The sequence below is a fragment of the Mauremys reevesii genome, linkage group 14 (genome assembly GCF_016161935.1).
Source record: "Mauremys reevesii isolate NIE-2019 linkage group 14, ASM1616193v1, whole genome shotgun sequence".
In the NCBI taxonomy this organism is placed as follows: Eukaryota; Metazoa; Chordata; order Testudines; family Geoemydidae; genus Mauremys; species Mauremys reevesii.
The window spans coordinates 14,200,673-14,214,896 of NC_052636.1; the positions used below are offsets into that span (position 1 = coordinate 14,200,673).

The 14,224-nt window shown below is 58.4% G+C and overlaps 1 protein-coding gene and 1 pseudogene across 1 annotated transcript; both read left to right on the forward strand.

Annotated features, from left to right (window-relative positions):
- Window positions 1-1,244: 1,244 nt before the first annotated feature.
- LOC120381925 (monocarboxylate transporter 13-like) lies at window positions 1,245-6,809 on the forward strand. The gene is made up of 5 exons (XM_039500087.1): window positions 1,245-1,289; window positions 1,954-2,179; window positions 2,392-2,535; window positions 3,660-4,409; window positions 6,314-6,809. The coding sequence occupies exons 2-5, from the start codon at window positions 1,975-1,977 to the stop codon at window positions 6,466-6,468; spliced, it is 1,254 nt and encodes a 417-aa protein (XP_039356021.1). The 5' UTR covers window positions 1,245-1,289; window positions 1,954-1,974; the 3' UTR covers window positions 6,469-6,809.
- Window positions 6,810-8,397: 1,588 nt separating this feature from the next.
- LOC120381510 lies at window positions 8,398-10,739 on the forward strand (annotated as a pseudogene).
- Window positions 10,740-14,224: the final 3,485 nt, after the last annotated feature.

The window sequence follows — 14,224 nt, forward strand, 5'->3', positions numbered from 1 at the left end:
ATCTAGTGTACTTAGATTTTCAGAAAGCCTCTGACAAGGTTCCTCGCCAAAGGCTCTTACGCAAAGTAAACAGCCACGGGATAAGAGGGAAGGTTTTCTCACGGATCGGTGACCGGTTAAAAGACAGGAAACAAAGGATCAGGAATAAATGGCCAGTTTTCAGAGTGGAGAGAGGTACCTAGTGGTGTCTGTAGTGGGCCCGGTCCGACTGAACGGATCCAGAAACGATCTGGAAAAAGGGGTGAGCAGTGAGGTGGCAACACTGGCAGATGATACCAAACTACTCAAGATAGTTACGTCCAAAGCTGACTGCGAAGAGCTACAAAAGGATCTCACAAAACTGGGTAACAAAAGAGCAGATGAGATCCCAGCGCCCCCCTGTTCTAACCACCGGCCCCCACTCCCCTCCCAGAGCCGGGGAGAGAACCCAGGAGTCCTGGATCCCAGCCCCCCCTGCTCTAATCCACCAGCCCCCACTCCCCTCCCAGAGCCGGGGAGAGAACCCAGGAGTCCTGGCTCCCAGCCCCCCTGCTCTGACCCACCAGCCCCCACTCCCTCCCAGAGCTGGGGAGAGAACCCAGGAGTCCTGGCTCCCAGACCCCCTGCTCTGACCCCCCAGCGCCCACTCCCCTCCCAGAGCCGGGGAGAGAACCCAGGAGTCCTGGCTCCCAGCCCCCCCTGGTCTAACCACCAGCCCCACTCCCCTCCCAGAGCCGGGGAGAGAACCCAGGAGTCCTGGCTCCCAGCCCCCCTGCGCTAACCACCAGCCCCCACTCCCCTCCCAGAGCCGGGGAGAGAACCCCGGAGTCCGGGCGCCCAGCCCCCCCCCGCGCTAATCCACCAGCTCCTCCCAGAGCCGGAGAGAGAACCCAGGAGTCCTGGCTCCCAGCCCCCCCCTGCTCTAATCCACCAGCCCCCACTCCCATCCCAGAGCTGGGGAGAGAACTCAGGAGTCCTGCCCCCGCTGCTCTAACCCCAGGCAGGGGGAACAAAGCAGAAGCTTTGGCCCTGGGCGGTGGGGCTCAGGCCTTGGCCCCGGGGCTCCAGCACCCCCATTCAAACGGGGGTCCCCACCCACCCTTTGAGAACCGCTGCCTCACAGCGAAGGGGGAGGGGAAGGAGCCGGTGGCCTGGCTGGGCGGTGGGGGAGGGAATTCTTGAGGACACAAAGTGGACTTTGCCCCCCCTACTTGCCGTGTGATCCGAGTCCCCCCCCCCTCCGGACACGGCCTGCAGCCCCCAGCCCCCAGCCTGTCCTAGGACTCCCAGAGCTCAGCACAGACCCAGAGGTAGCTGGGAGCCAGGACTCCTGGGTTCTCTCCCCAGCTCTGGGAGGGGAGTGGGGGCTGGTGGGTTGGAGCAGGGGGGGCTGGGAGCCAGGACTCCTGGGTTCTCTCCCCGGCTCTGGGAGGGGAGTGGGGGCTGGTGGGTTAGAGCGGGGGGGCTGGGAGCCAGGACTCCTGGGTTCTCTCCCCGGCTCTGGGAGGGGAGTGGGGGCTGGTGGGTCAGATCAGGGGGGGCTGGGAGCCAGGACTCCTGGGTTCTCACCTCAGCTCTGGGAGGGGAGTGGGGGCTGGTGGTTAGAGCGGGGGGCTGGGAGCCAGGACTCCAGGAGGGGAGTGGGGTGTAGTGGTGAGAGTACGGGGCGGGGGGGCCGTTGGGAGCCAGGACTCCTGGGTTGTAACCCAGCGAGGAGAGGGGAGGGTAGCGGGGCAGGGGAGGAGGCTGGAAGCCAGGACTCCTGCATTGTGCCATCAGCTGTGCTGGTGAGTTGCCGTCAGGAGCCTTCGTCTCCCCGTGCCTCGGTTTCCCCAGCGGCATCTCAGGAATTGAGGATTAGCTCACCCGAGAACCCGCAGCATAAAAGTTCATGGACTGACCCTTCTCTCTTTCCCTCCAGCAGGTTTGTTTTTGCACCCACCTGCCCCCCAACCTCTGATCTCCCGTCTCCAGGGAACAGCGACGGCGGACCCCATGGCAGACCCCGCGCACCCTGTGCCCCCCGACGGGGGCTGGGGCTGGATGGTGGTGCTGGCCGGCTTCCTCCAGTCGGCGCTGGTTTTCGGGGTGATCCGCTCCTTCGGCGTCTTCTTCATGGAGTTCGTGGGGTACTTCGGGGAGCTGGCGGGGCGCGTCTCCTGGGTGACCTCCATCGGGATCGCGGTGCTGCAGCTAGGGGGTGAGTGAGGGACGCCGGCCGAGGGGTGGGGAGGAGGCTACAATCTCAGAATTGGAGTAGCCGGGAGACCCCCTTCCCCCACCCACCGCTCCCCAAAGCGGCCCCTGCTGGGGGAGGCCCCGAGCTCCCCCCTAAGCCCACTCCTCCCCCAGACTCAGCTGCATCGCAGGTTAACAAGGGCCCGCCCGGTGTCTCTCTACCGCCCCCTGCAGGTCCGGTGAGCAGCGCCCTCAGCTCCCAGTACGGCGCGCGCCCCGTGGTGATGGCCGGCGGCTTCCTCTCGGGGCTGGGCATGATCCTGGCTTCCTTTGCCTCCAGCCTGACCCACCTGTACCTGAGCATCGGGGTGCTCTCAGGTAGGTCCCGCCCTGAACTCCCCCTGCCTTGGTGCACCCTGGGACCATCCTCAGTCAAGACAAGGAGCAAGGGATTCTGGGTATAGTTGCGCAGAGAGCAGGGGTTCCTGGGTAAAATCCTGGCATCTGTGTCCTCAGGTTAGGTTTGGGGGGGGGGGTCTCTTTTAGGGTTCTCCAGCCATTCCTCCTCCCAGGCGGGTCCTAGGTGTTAAGACCAGGATGGGACCATCCCTCCTGCCTACTCCTCCTTCCAGCCCATATCTGGTGGTTGAGCTAGACTGTGGCACGCTAAGCCGTGGAAAATCCCCCACACCTCCCAGGGCCGTGGTTCTTGAGCCGTGTGGTGCTCATGGCCCGGACTCTGCTGCCCCTTCCGAGATCTAGAACCCTCTGCCCGGGCTCATCCATAGCTGCCCTAGCCCAGATCACCATGCACACGAGGGCGGCCTAGATCGTCGCTAGCCCAATTTTCTGCCTAGCTCAGGCCAGCCCATTTCACCCACGTCCTTCCCCGCCCCAGCTCAGGCGAGCTGGAGAGAGGACAGAGCAATGATCTAGAACCCAGCACTGTGGCAGCTGACACCTAGATCCCTCCACTCGCAGGCCTCACCAAGAGTTCTCCCCCCATCCCAGACCCAGCCAGCACGGCTTGAGATGATGTGTCTCTAATTGCTAACGACCCTCCCACCCCCACCCCAGACGCTAAAGGGCTAGACCCCCCTAGACAATGGCTCTTTCTCCCCAGTCATGTCCCACAGTCAACCTAGAACATAGAATGCTTTGGGTTACCTAGAACATGTGACATGTGCCACCTAGACCCCAGAGTATCTAATTGTTTAGACATCCTAGAACATGCAATGCTTTGGGTTACCTAGAACGTATGACATGTGTCACCTAGACCCTTGTTTAGACATCCTAGAACATACAATGCTTTGGGTTACCTAGAACGTATGACATGTGTCACCTAGACCCTTGTTTAGACATCCTAGAACATACAATGCTTTGCGTTATCTAGAATGCTCCATTCAGCCCAGTGTCCCACCTGCCCCACCCCCAGATCAGACCCACCCTTCCTGGTTTTGGTCACCTGTTCCCTTTCCTTCCCCCGCCCCCCCCCCCCGCAGGGCTGGGCTGGGCCTTGGTCTTCACCCCTTCCGTGGCTTCTGTGGCCCGGTACTTCGCCAAGCGGCGGACCTTCGCCACGGGCCTGGCCGTCTCGGGGGCGGGCCTGGCCTCCTTCGCCTTCTCCCCGCTCTTCCAGCTGCTGGTGGACACCTACGCCTGGCGGGGGGCCCTCCTGGTGGTGGCCGGCATCTCCTTCAACCTGGTGGCTGCCGGAGCCCTGCTGCGGCCGTTGGAGCCAGAGGGCGAGGAGACGTCCGGAGGGCTGCCAGCCTTCTCCTCCCTCTGCCAGCCACGCCTGGCCTGCCACAGGCCCTTCCTCCTGTTCGCTGCGGCCTTCGTCCTGGTGGACGCCGGCTACTACGTGCCCTACGTCCACCTGGTGCCCCACGCCCGGGAGCTGGGCTTCGACGAATACCGAGCCGCCTTCCTCCTGTCCTCGGCCGCCGTGGCCGACCTGTGCGGCCGCGTGGCGGGCGGCTGGCTGGCCGACCGCGTCGCCATCCGCCTGGTCCGCAGCCTGACCCTCTGGACCATCCTGACCGGCCTCTCCATGCTGCTGCTGCCGCTGGGGCAGATCTACTCCCTCCTGATGGGCCTCTGCATCTGCTACGGCTTCTGCGCCGGCGCCCTGGTGCCCCTCCAGTTCTCCGGCATGGCGGAGATCGTGGGAACGGGGCGCATCATGGAGGGGATTGGGCTCATGCAAATGATGGAAAGCGCTGGCTCCCTCGTGGGGGCGCCTCTGTCCGGTAAGGAACCAGGTTCCCTTTCCTACCATGCTCCCCCGTCCCTTTTGGCCCCCGTATTTGGGACGGTTACTACTAGGAGAAACTGAGGAAGGAGGCAGATAAAGGTCTTTCCTGACAAGTGGTCCCAGGCGGGGATGTCTGGTCTCTGCCTCATCCCCAGGGGCTGGTAGGGGAACCCGGTGAGTTCCAGCTCACAGGCTCTCCAGTCACCGCCCTACGTCCTTGTGAAGAAGTAGGAAACACAGACTGTCTGTGCGGGGGAGGGGAGAGCCAGAGGTTTAGGTGAGATGCAGGAATTCAAAGGGTGAGTTGAGCCTGGCCTGGGGGAGGGGAGGTGACACCTCTGGCCAGGGCAGACAAAGGAAGGAGGCGGAGGAGAGAGGAGGGGCCGGAGAGGACTGGGAGAAGAAGGTGGGCTGGAGAAGAGAGGGGAGTCAGGAGACCGAGCTCTGATCCCCGGGGGGGGGGGGCTGTGAGGCCCCCCAAGATGGGCCTAACCGGGGAATCTGGTTATCTGTGCCTGCAAGACCTGTGTTGGACTGTGTTCCTGTCGTCTAAATAAACCTTCTGCTTTACTGGATGGCTGAGAGTCCTGGTGAATCGTAGGGAGCACGGGGGTGAAGGCCCTGGGTCCCCCACACTCCGTGACAGTCCTGGCTTCCCCATCTCCCCCGTCTCTGGGTTCGCCAGCCTCCCAATTCCCTCCTCCCAGGGAGCAATTATGGACTACCCTCTAGAGTCCCTACTGGGCCACCGTCCCCCCTTTCCAGTCTTGTGTAGGGTGGACCCCGCCTCCCACGAGTTCGAAGCCTTTCTTCCATGAATTCATTGATCTAGCATCATAGAGAAGGCTGCGGGGAGGGAGGGAAACAAGAAGGAAGGCGACCCATTAATTACAGGTAACCCCCAGAATTAAACCTTCCCCCAAAACAAGGTCCTGGCCTGGGACTCGGAAGACCTGGGTTCTAGTTGAACACACATGTTCTAGGTCACCTCAAACCTCCCATTGTCTAACTAGCCCTAGGAATATGGTCAAACGGGGGTACCAATCCGGGGAGCTAGGCTGTGGCATTCTGGGTTCTAGGTAACAACTCTGAAAAGCCCTAATCATATGATCTAAAGATGACTCCAATCCTGAGAACTAAATTGTGGCATTCTGGGTTCTAAGTATGGGTTCTAGGTAGCCAATAAATCTGTGTGGACCTATCGAGCCTGAAATCATGTAGGCTAATGCCTGATGTAGGCCAGGTAGCTAGAACATTATTAGTGATTGTTTTGATTACTGTAGAGACAGGAGCCCTTGTCGTGGACTGGAACTCGATTGTGCTAGGTGCAGGATAGAATCCAAAGATGGTCCCTCCCCCAAAGCCCTTATCATCTAAGTATAAAACAAGAGACAACACAGGATATATACAGACTATGGTGTTCTGAAGTCTAAGTATCACTGAAAATGTGTTTGAGATAATCCACGACTGTGGTCTCCATCGTCCCGTGAGACTGTCAAGCAGATATGTTCTAGGCTGTCCAAAGCATCAGGCTTTGGGGTTCTAGGTAGCCCTTCCAGTACTTTCTAGGTAAACCATCACTTCGTACCTTCTAGTCTGTCTAGACAGCAAGGTGTTCTGTGATTTAGGTGACACTACAGTACTTCCTAGATAATTTGTGCAGGGTATCTAGGCAATTTGGGTTCTAGGTAATGCACATTGTATGCTCTAGATAACTCAAAGCCACATATGTTCTGGGATGTTTACAGAATTAGATATTATGGGTTCCAGGTAACATGTAGTGCATTCTAGATCATGCAAATAATTGTATGTTCTAGGATGTCTAAATAATTAGATACTCTGGGTTCTAGGTGACACATCCAGTATGCTCTCGATAACCCAACACATTGTATATTCTAGGTTGGCTGCGGGACATGACTGGGGACTACACAGCCTCTTTCACTGTCGCAGGGGCTTTCCTCCTCGCTGGAAGTTTGCTCCTTTTTGCCCTGCCAAATTATTTCTCCTGCTCCATGGACTCGACAATTGAGGAGAAGACCATGGGGGACCCCTGAGACTTTAGCTCCTGGGGAGGGGGTTGTCCCAGAGAGCCAGATCGGAAGTGAGAGGTCAGCAGGGGGGCAGAAGTGTCAAGTATATGGATCCAGCCGATAGGCGTCTGCTTCTTCGCTGACCATCGTAAGACGGTTGAAGGATGCATAAGGGACGGAAGGAGGGAGCTACCCAGTCCAGATCCACTCCTCTTTGCGAGCTGGTGTCCAGAGCATCCTAGATCTTTCAGGCTAGAAAGGACCCCAATGGTCCTCTGGTCTGACCTTCTGCACGGCCCAGAGAACTCCGGCCCATATCTGGCGGTCGAGCTAGCGGGTAGCTTTCAGTCTCGATTGAAAAGGGCACGCGTGACGGAGAAGACGCCACCACTCGAGGGGAAATTGGCCCCGCTGGTTAATTGCCCTCCCCGTGGAAAAAATTTGCACTTGATTGGCCCAGCTAGTGAAGGTCGTCTCCTCCCCTTGACCACGTTTCTCTGTCTGTCTGCGCGTAACGCAATCGCGCCCGGCCGCCCCGGCCGATCGGTTCCAAACTTTCAGGGCACGTTCCGGGCATTAGTAGCTAGAACCCTGTTGATTTAGGGGGAGATTGGAAAACAAAGAAAGTGGGGAAGAGGGACACACGGCCAGCTCTGTAGCACAGACCCCCCCACAGCTCTGGGAGGGTCTCTAGCGCAAACAACTGGTTGTTGATGGCAGAAATGTAATGCCTGGACTGGCTCCGATGCCTTCCCCTGGAACCGCAAACCCCAAATGGCGGATCTCCCAGGCCATCGGGATTGGGTGATTCCAATGCCCACCCCGCACCCCCGGCCCGTAAGTTGTGCCTGTAGCTCTTTTCCAACGGGCTTTCATGACGCGTACCCCCCCCCCCCGCCCCAGAACTGGCCGCAGCCGTCCAGTGAGATGGGGGAGACAGCTCTGAGTCAGCCCAGCTCCAGAGATATTTATACAAGAGCTCCTCGCCCAGCACTGAGATGCGACCACCTCTGGGGCGGGATGGCTGCTTGTAAAAGGACCCCTCGCCCAGTGCTGAGATGCAGCCACTTCTGGGGCAGGGCAGCTGGTTACACAGGGACCCCTCACCCAGTGCTGAGATGCAGCCACTTCTGGGGCAGGGCAGCTGGTTACACAGGGACCCCTCGCCCGGCACCAAGATGCAGCCACCTCTGGGGCGGGGTGGCCGGTTACCCAGGGACCCCTCGCCTGGCGCTGAGATGCAGCCACCTCTGGGGCACGGCATCTGGTTACCCAGGGACCCCTCACCCGGCGCTGAGATGCAGCCACCTCTGGGGCGGGGCGGCTGGTTATCCAGGGACCCCTCGCCTGGCACTGCCTCACCCCAGAGGTGGCTGCATCTCAGCGCCGGGCGAGGGGTCCCTGGGTAACCAGCCACCCCCAGTTTTCTCCCACACCCCCCAGGGGCCAGAATGATGGGGTTCATAGCCTAGCAACACATGGGGTGGGGGGAAGGGTGGGGCTGCCATTAGACGCCTCCTCTCAGCGGCAGACTTTGCCTCACAATTCACTGATAAGAACACCCAACCTTTGAGACCCGGGTTGCTGTCTGACACCAGGCGGCCCCGCTGCCGCGGCCCCGGAGCCGGGAGAGGGTCGAGGGGGCCGCTGTGCGCCCCCCACCCACCCCGAGGTTAACAGCCACAGGGTCATTCTGCAGGGCGCGCGGTCACCCAGCACTGGGATGCAGCCACCTCTGGCGTAGGGCAGGGCTGCTGATTCACGGCGGCGCTGCCCGGGGATCGTTCATCGTGGAGTCAGCGGCGGTCACCTCTGGGGTGGAGCACATTGTGCAGCCTTGCCGTGCGGCTGGTCAGAGATCGCTCACCCGGCATCGAGGGGCTCCCCCCTCTGGGGAGGAGTGAGGCAGCTGATTATGCCAGACTCCCCTCCGGCGTGCTGCACTGAATCTTCATGGAGCTGCTGGGCCGGCTGGTGGCACTGGCAGGCTTCCTGGAGTCGGGTCTGGTTTTTGGGGTGATCCGCTCCTTTGGGGGTCTTCTTTGTGGAGTTTGGGGGGCACTTCGGGGAGCTGGGGGGGCTCGTGTCCTGGGTCACGTCCATCACGATAGCCGTCCTGCTGTTTGCTAGTGAGTATCGACTCGCCGGCCTTCTCCCTACCCCCTTTAGCCAGAGTGTCTCATCCCTCGCTCGGTGGGGTGGCTGGTTACCCAGGGACCCCTCGCCCGGTGCTGAGATGCGGCCACCTCTGGGGCGGGGCGGCCGGTTACCCAGGGACCCCTCGCCCGGCGCTGAGATGCAGCCACCTCTGGGGCGGGGCGGCTGGTTACCCAGGGACCCCTCGCCTGGCGCTGAGATGCGCCCACCTCTGGGGCGGGCTGGCCGGTTACCCAGGGACCCCTCGCCCGGCGCTGAGATGCGGCCACCTCTGGGGCGGGGTGGCTGGTTACCCAGGGACCCCTCGCCCGGCGCTGAGATGCAGCCACCTCTGGGGTGGGGCGGCCGGTTACCCAGGGACCCCTCGCCCGGCGCTGAGATGCAGCCACCTCTGGGGTGGGGTGGCTGTTTTTACTGGGATTCTCCCAACCCCGCTTTCTGCACCGTCCTCCAGGAGAGGAGGGTGCTCTGAGCTCCACATCCCTCCAGTCCTCCCCCAGACTCAGCTGCATCACAGGGTAACGAGGCCCAAACAGTATCCCTCTGCTGCCCCCTGCAGGTCTGGTGGGCACTGCCCTCAGCACCCAGTACGGGGGGGGTGGTGGCCGGGGGCTTCCTCTCAGGGCTGGACATGCTCCTGGCTTCCTTCACCAGCAGCCTGACCCACCTGTACCTGAGCATCGGGCTGGTCTCAGGTAGGTCCCACCCTGAGCTCCCCCTGCCTCAGTGCCTCTGGGAGTATCCTCACTCAAGCCTGGGAGCAAAGGCTTCTGGGTAACACAGTGCACCATGGGAATCTAGCCCATTGCACAGGCCTCTTCCTGGAAGCAAGGCATTCTGGGTAAAACCTGGACAGAAGGATGCTCTGGGCTCGGGCGGTGAGGATCCACTGGCCCTTGGCTGTAGCTTAGAACCTTCTATAGTGAAGGATCTGGAGAACCAGGTTCGAGAACAGCAAACCCGGTTCTAGATCAGCCAATCCTGGTCCCAATCCCAACGTAATGAGGATCTAGAGCTTTGAGGCTCCAGCCATCGCTATAACAAAGGGCCGACCCCACCCGTCGAGCTGTGAAATCTCTGCTCCACTCCCTCCTCCCCAGTAGCCTCTGGTGTTTGGATAATGCAGGGGAGGACATGGGGTTTTTGGTGTGCGGGCAATGTGGGGGGAAGGAGAGCCGTGCATTTTGGGTCAAAACTGACATTTGTCGAAGTTTGCGGTGCATCGAAAAGTCTGAGCCAATCTCAGCTTTGCATGTTCTGATTTCGAGCCCGTTTGGAAAGAGAGTTGAAGGAAACTTGGACCTGACACAATGAGAATGTTCGAACTTTTGGGGAAGTTTTTCATCGCACACGCGCACACACAGAGCGATATTGACACGGATCCACCAACCATTTTGGTGTAATTCGAACTGCATTTTTGCAGTTCCCATATGTTCTAGGTAGCACAAACAGCATTCATGATGGGTTCTAGGTTGGCTTAACACAGGCCATTCCAGATGCACGATAGCGGTACAAGCTGTAGTCTACTCCAATTCAATAGGTTCTAGGTAGCACAGACAGGATTCATGCCCAGTTCTAGAACTCTCTGTCTTAACACAGAGTGTTTTAGATGCATCCTAGCTCTGTAAACTGTAGTCTACTCCAGCTCAATACGTTCTAGGTAGCACAAACAGGATTCGTGCTGGGTCCTAGGTTGGCTCAGCATGGTGCATTCTAGATGCATCCATACAAGCTGTAGTCAACTCCGACTCAAACCATTCTAGGTAGCACATTCTCCTGACTCGAAGCAGGAGAGCCCACCTCTCCAACCCCCGTAACCCCAGTTCCCCACCTCTCTTGAAGGCTTCGGTGGCGTGCTAGTCTTTGTCCCTTCAGTGGCCACGTTTGCCCGTTACATCAAATGACGCTGGGCGCTGGCCGGACCCGGGCTGTCCTCACTAGCCTTCGCCCCCCTCTTCCAGTTCCTGGTGGACTCCTATGGCTGGCGCGGAGGGCTCCTGATCATGGCAGGCACGACCTTCCACCTCATGGCATGTGGCGCCCTCCTCCGCCCACTGGCCCTGGCAGAGGACTTGGATCTGGCACCAGCCCCCCAGAGGTCATGGCTGGCGAAGCTGTTCTCTCTGGTTGGGCACTGACATCTGCTATGGGTTCTTAGCCGGTGCCGTTATGCCACTGAAATTCTCCAGCCTGGTGGAAATCGTGGGGACTGGTCAGATCTTAGAAGCTATTGGGCTTGTAAACCTACTGGAGAGTTTGGGGGCTCTGGCTGGCCCCCCGTCATCTGGTAAGGTCTTGGAGTTTGCCTTTCTTCCCCTGCTTTAAGCAGCAGGCACCTCCCATCCCCTGACTGCTCATCCCACAGTCATGGATCAGCCAGTGTGAAGTGGCCAGGGATGTTCCGGTGCCGCACAAGAGGGAACCAGGTTGTAGGTGATCTCTTCAGTCTGGGTACCATTTCACCCACCCTCTAACCTTCGGGGTCACCGCTGGGGCCATGGTTTTGTCATTCACAGACCCCAAAATTTGTATATTCTAGGTAGTGCTAGCCCTATGCGCTGTAGGCAGCTCTAGAACCTGGCTTTCTGGGCGAACTGGAACGTTACATGCTTAGGTTCTAGGTAGCTCTAACCCTATGTGCGAGACTTGACTTCACATCCCAGCTGTCTAGATTATTTGAACACTAGAAGCCCTGGGTTCAAGATAGCTCTAACCATATTGGTTAAGGACAACTCCAGTACTTGGTTTTCTGGATAGTTAGAACACTATATTCCCTAGGTTCTAGGTAGCTCTAACCCTGTGGGTCATGAGCATCTCCTGAATCCAGCTTTCTCGGCAACTGGATCACAATCAGCTCTGCGTTCTAGGTAGACTTGTGTTTTCCATGGAGCCCTAAACCTGTAACCTGCACGTAACTCCAGCCTCAAACTCTCTTGGTGACTTCTCCAGCCTATGTTCTAGAAATCACAACCTTGCTGGGTTGTGAATAGCCCATAGCCTCCATTGTTCTGGCTGACTTTACCCATGGGAGTTTAGACGCAATTCCAATCTCGCTGCATGTTAGATCCCTAACATTGGCCGCATGCTGGATTCCATAACTAGCTGAATCCTAGGCAGCGCCGTCCGAATGAGCTACAGTCAACTCTTGTTAATATGTCCTAGGTAGCACAAATATGATGCTTTCTGGGTTCTAGGTAGGCTTAACATGCTGTGTTCTAGATGCATCATAATCACATAAGATATAGTATATTCAGACTCAGTACATTCTAGGTAACACAAATATCCATGCTGGGTTCTAGAATGGCGGAACATGGCGTGTTCTAGATGCATCATACTGTATAAACCAGAGATCGGCAACCTTTGGCACACGGCCCGACAGGGAAATCCGCTGGCAAGCCAGGATGGTTTGTTTATCTGCAGCGTCCACAGGTTTGGCCAATCACAGCTCCCCCTGGCCGCGGGTCGCCGTTCCAGGCCAATGGGGGCTGTGGGAAGCAGCGACCAGCACTTCCTTCGGCCCACACCGCTTCACGCAGCCCCCATTGGCCTGGAACGGCGAACCGGATTTCCCTGATGGGCCACATGCCAAAGGTTGCCAATCCCTGATATAAATTATAGTCCACTCCAACTCAATACAGTGTAGGTATCACAAAATGATGCATGCTGGGTTCTAGGTACCCCAAATATGGGTATAACTCATGTTCTTTTGTGTTCTAGGTTTCTTGTTCCACTACTTCTCCTCCCAAACAGTTGGGTGACCCAGAGGATGCTGGGAATTTAACCCACCAGAATGGAAACCACCCCTGTGACGGGAGAACCTGGTCTGCCTGCTGAGAATGGAAAATAGCAGTTGCTTTCCATGCAACAAGAAAGAGGAGACATGGGCCACACGGCACGACCACCCTCTGCTCAAGGGAACCGCAGGCGCTGAGCTCTGGGAACGTCCCAGGACAATTGTCCACCCTTAAATCAGGACAATAACATGCTAGAGAGGAGTGAGATTAAGTGACATTGGAAATGGGGGAGGAGGGTAATCACAGCAGGCTAGTTTCTGAGCTCAGTTCCAGTGGTGTAAATCCAGAGTAACTCCAATTCAGTTAATGGTGTAAATCCAGAGTGGCTCCAGTTCGGTCAATGGTATAAGGACCAGACTCTGAGCTCAGGGATGCTTGCGTAAATCCAGAGTTCAGTGAAAGGGCCAGATTCGCATCTCAGTTCCAATGGTGCAAATCCAGAGCCACTCCAATTCACTCAATGGTGTAAATACAGAGTCACTTCAGATTGATAAAAGCTATAAAGACCAGACTTTGATCTCAATTCCACCGGTGTAAATCCAGAGTCGCTGCAGTGCAAAAAGGGCCAGCTACTGACCTCAGAACCACCAAGGCGAATCCAGAGCCACCCCAGTTCACTCAATGGTGTAAATCCAGAGTCACTCCAGATCAAGAAAAGCTATAAGGGCCAGACTTTGATCTCAATTCCACCAGTGTAAATCCAGAGTCGCTGCAGTGCAAAAAGGGCCAGATACTGAGCTCAGAACCACCAAGGCGAATCCAGAGCCACCCCAGTTCACTCAATGGTGTAAATCCAGAGTCACTCCAGATCAAGAAAAGCTATAAGGGCCAGACTTTGATCTCAATTCCACCGGTGTAAATCCAGAGTCGCTGCAGTGCAAAAAGGGCCAGATACTGAGCTCAGTGTGAACCCCGAGCCACTCCAATTCATTCAACGGTGTAAATCCAGAGTCACTCCAGTTCAGTCACTAGTTGAAATCCAGAGTCGCTCCAGTCCCTTCTGAGAGGGTTACGCCATTTTCACACCTCAGGTCCGCTCTTCCTCCGGCTGAGTGTGTGGGGACCCTCCCGAAAAAACACAGCGCGTGCACCCTGCCGGCAAATGACGCTCTCGCCGTTAAACGCAGGGCAGGCGCCAGGCTCACCCTGCCGGCCGAGCCTGCGGGGGACCCCCGAGGCCCTTTCGAAGTTCCAGCTCTATTTCCAACTCCACCCGCCCTTATCTCGGGGCCCCAGGCCCACGTGCCCCTTGGAGGGTAGAGACAGGCTGGACTCCCACGTGCGGTTTCGGGGTTCAGCGAGGCTGAAAGAGGCTCCGGAGACGTTGATCACAGGGCTGGACAAAAACTAGCTTTTCAAGGAAGGAGAAGGGGGGGGCGGGGAGGAGCCAGGACTCCTGGGTTCTCTCCCCGGCTCTGGGAAGGGAGTGGGGGCTGGTGGGTTAGAGCAGGGGGGGCTGGGAGCCAGGACTCCTGGGTTCTCTCCCTGGCTCTGGGAGGAGTGGGGCGGGTGGGTTAGAGCAGCGGGGTCTGGGAGCCAGGACTCCTGGGTTCTCTCCCTGGGGAGTGGGGGCTGGTGGGTTAGAGCAGGGGGGGCTGGGAGACAGGACTCCTGGGTTCTCTCCCCGGCTCGGGGAGGGGAGTGGGGGCGGGTGGTTCAGAGCAGGGGGGGCTGGGCCCCAGGCCTCCTGGGTTCTCTCCCCGGCTCTGGGAGGGGAGTGGGGGCTGATGGGATAGAGCAGGGGGGGCTGGGAGCCAGGACTCCTGGGTTCTCTCCCCGGCTCTGGGAGGGGAGTGGGGGCTGGTGGGTGAGAGCAGGGGGGCTGGGAG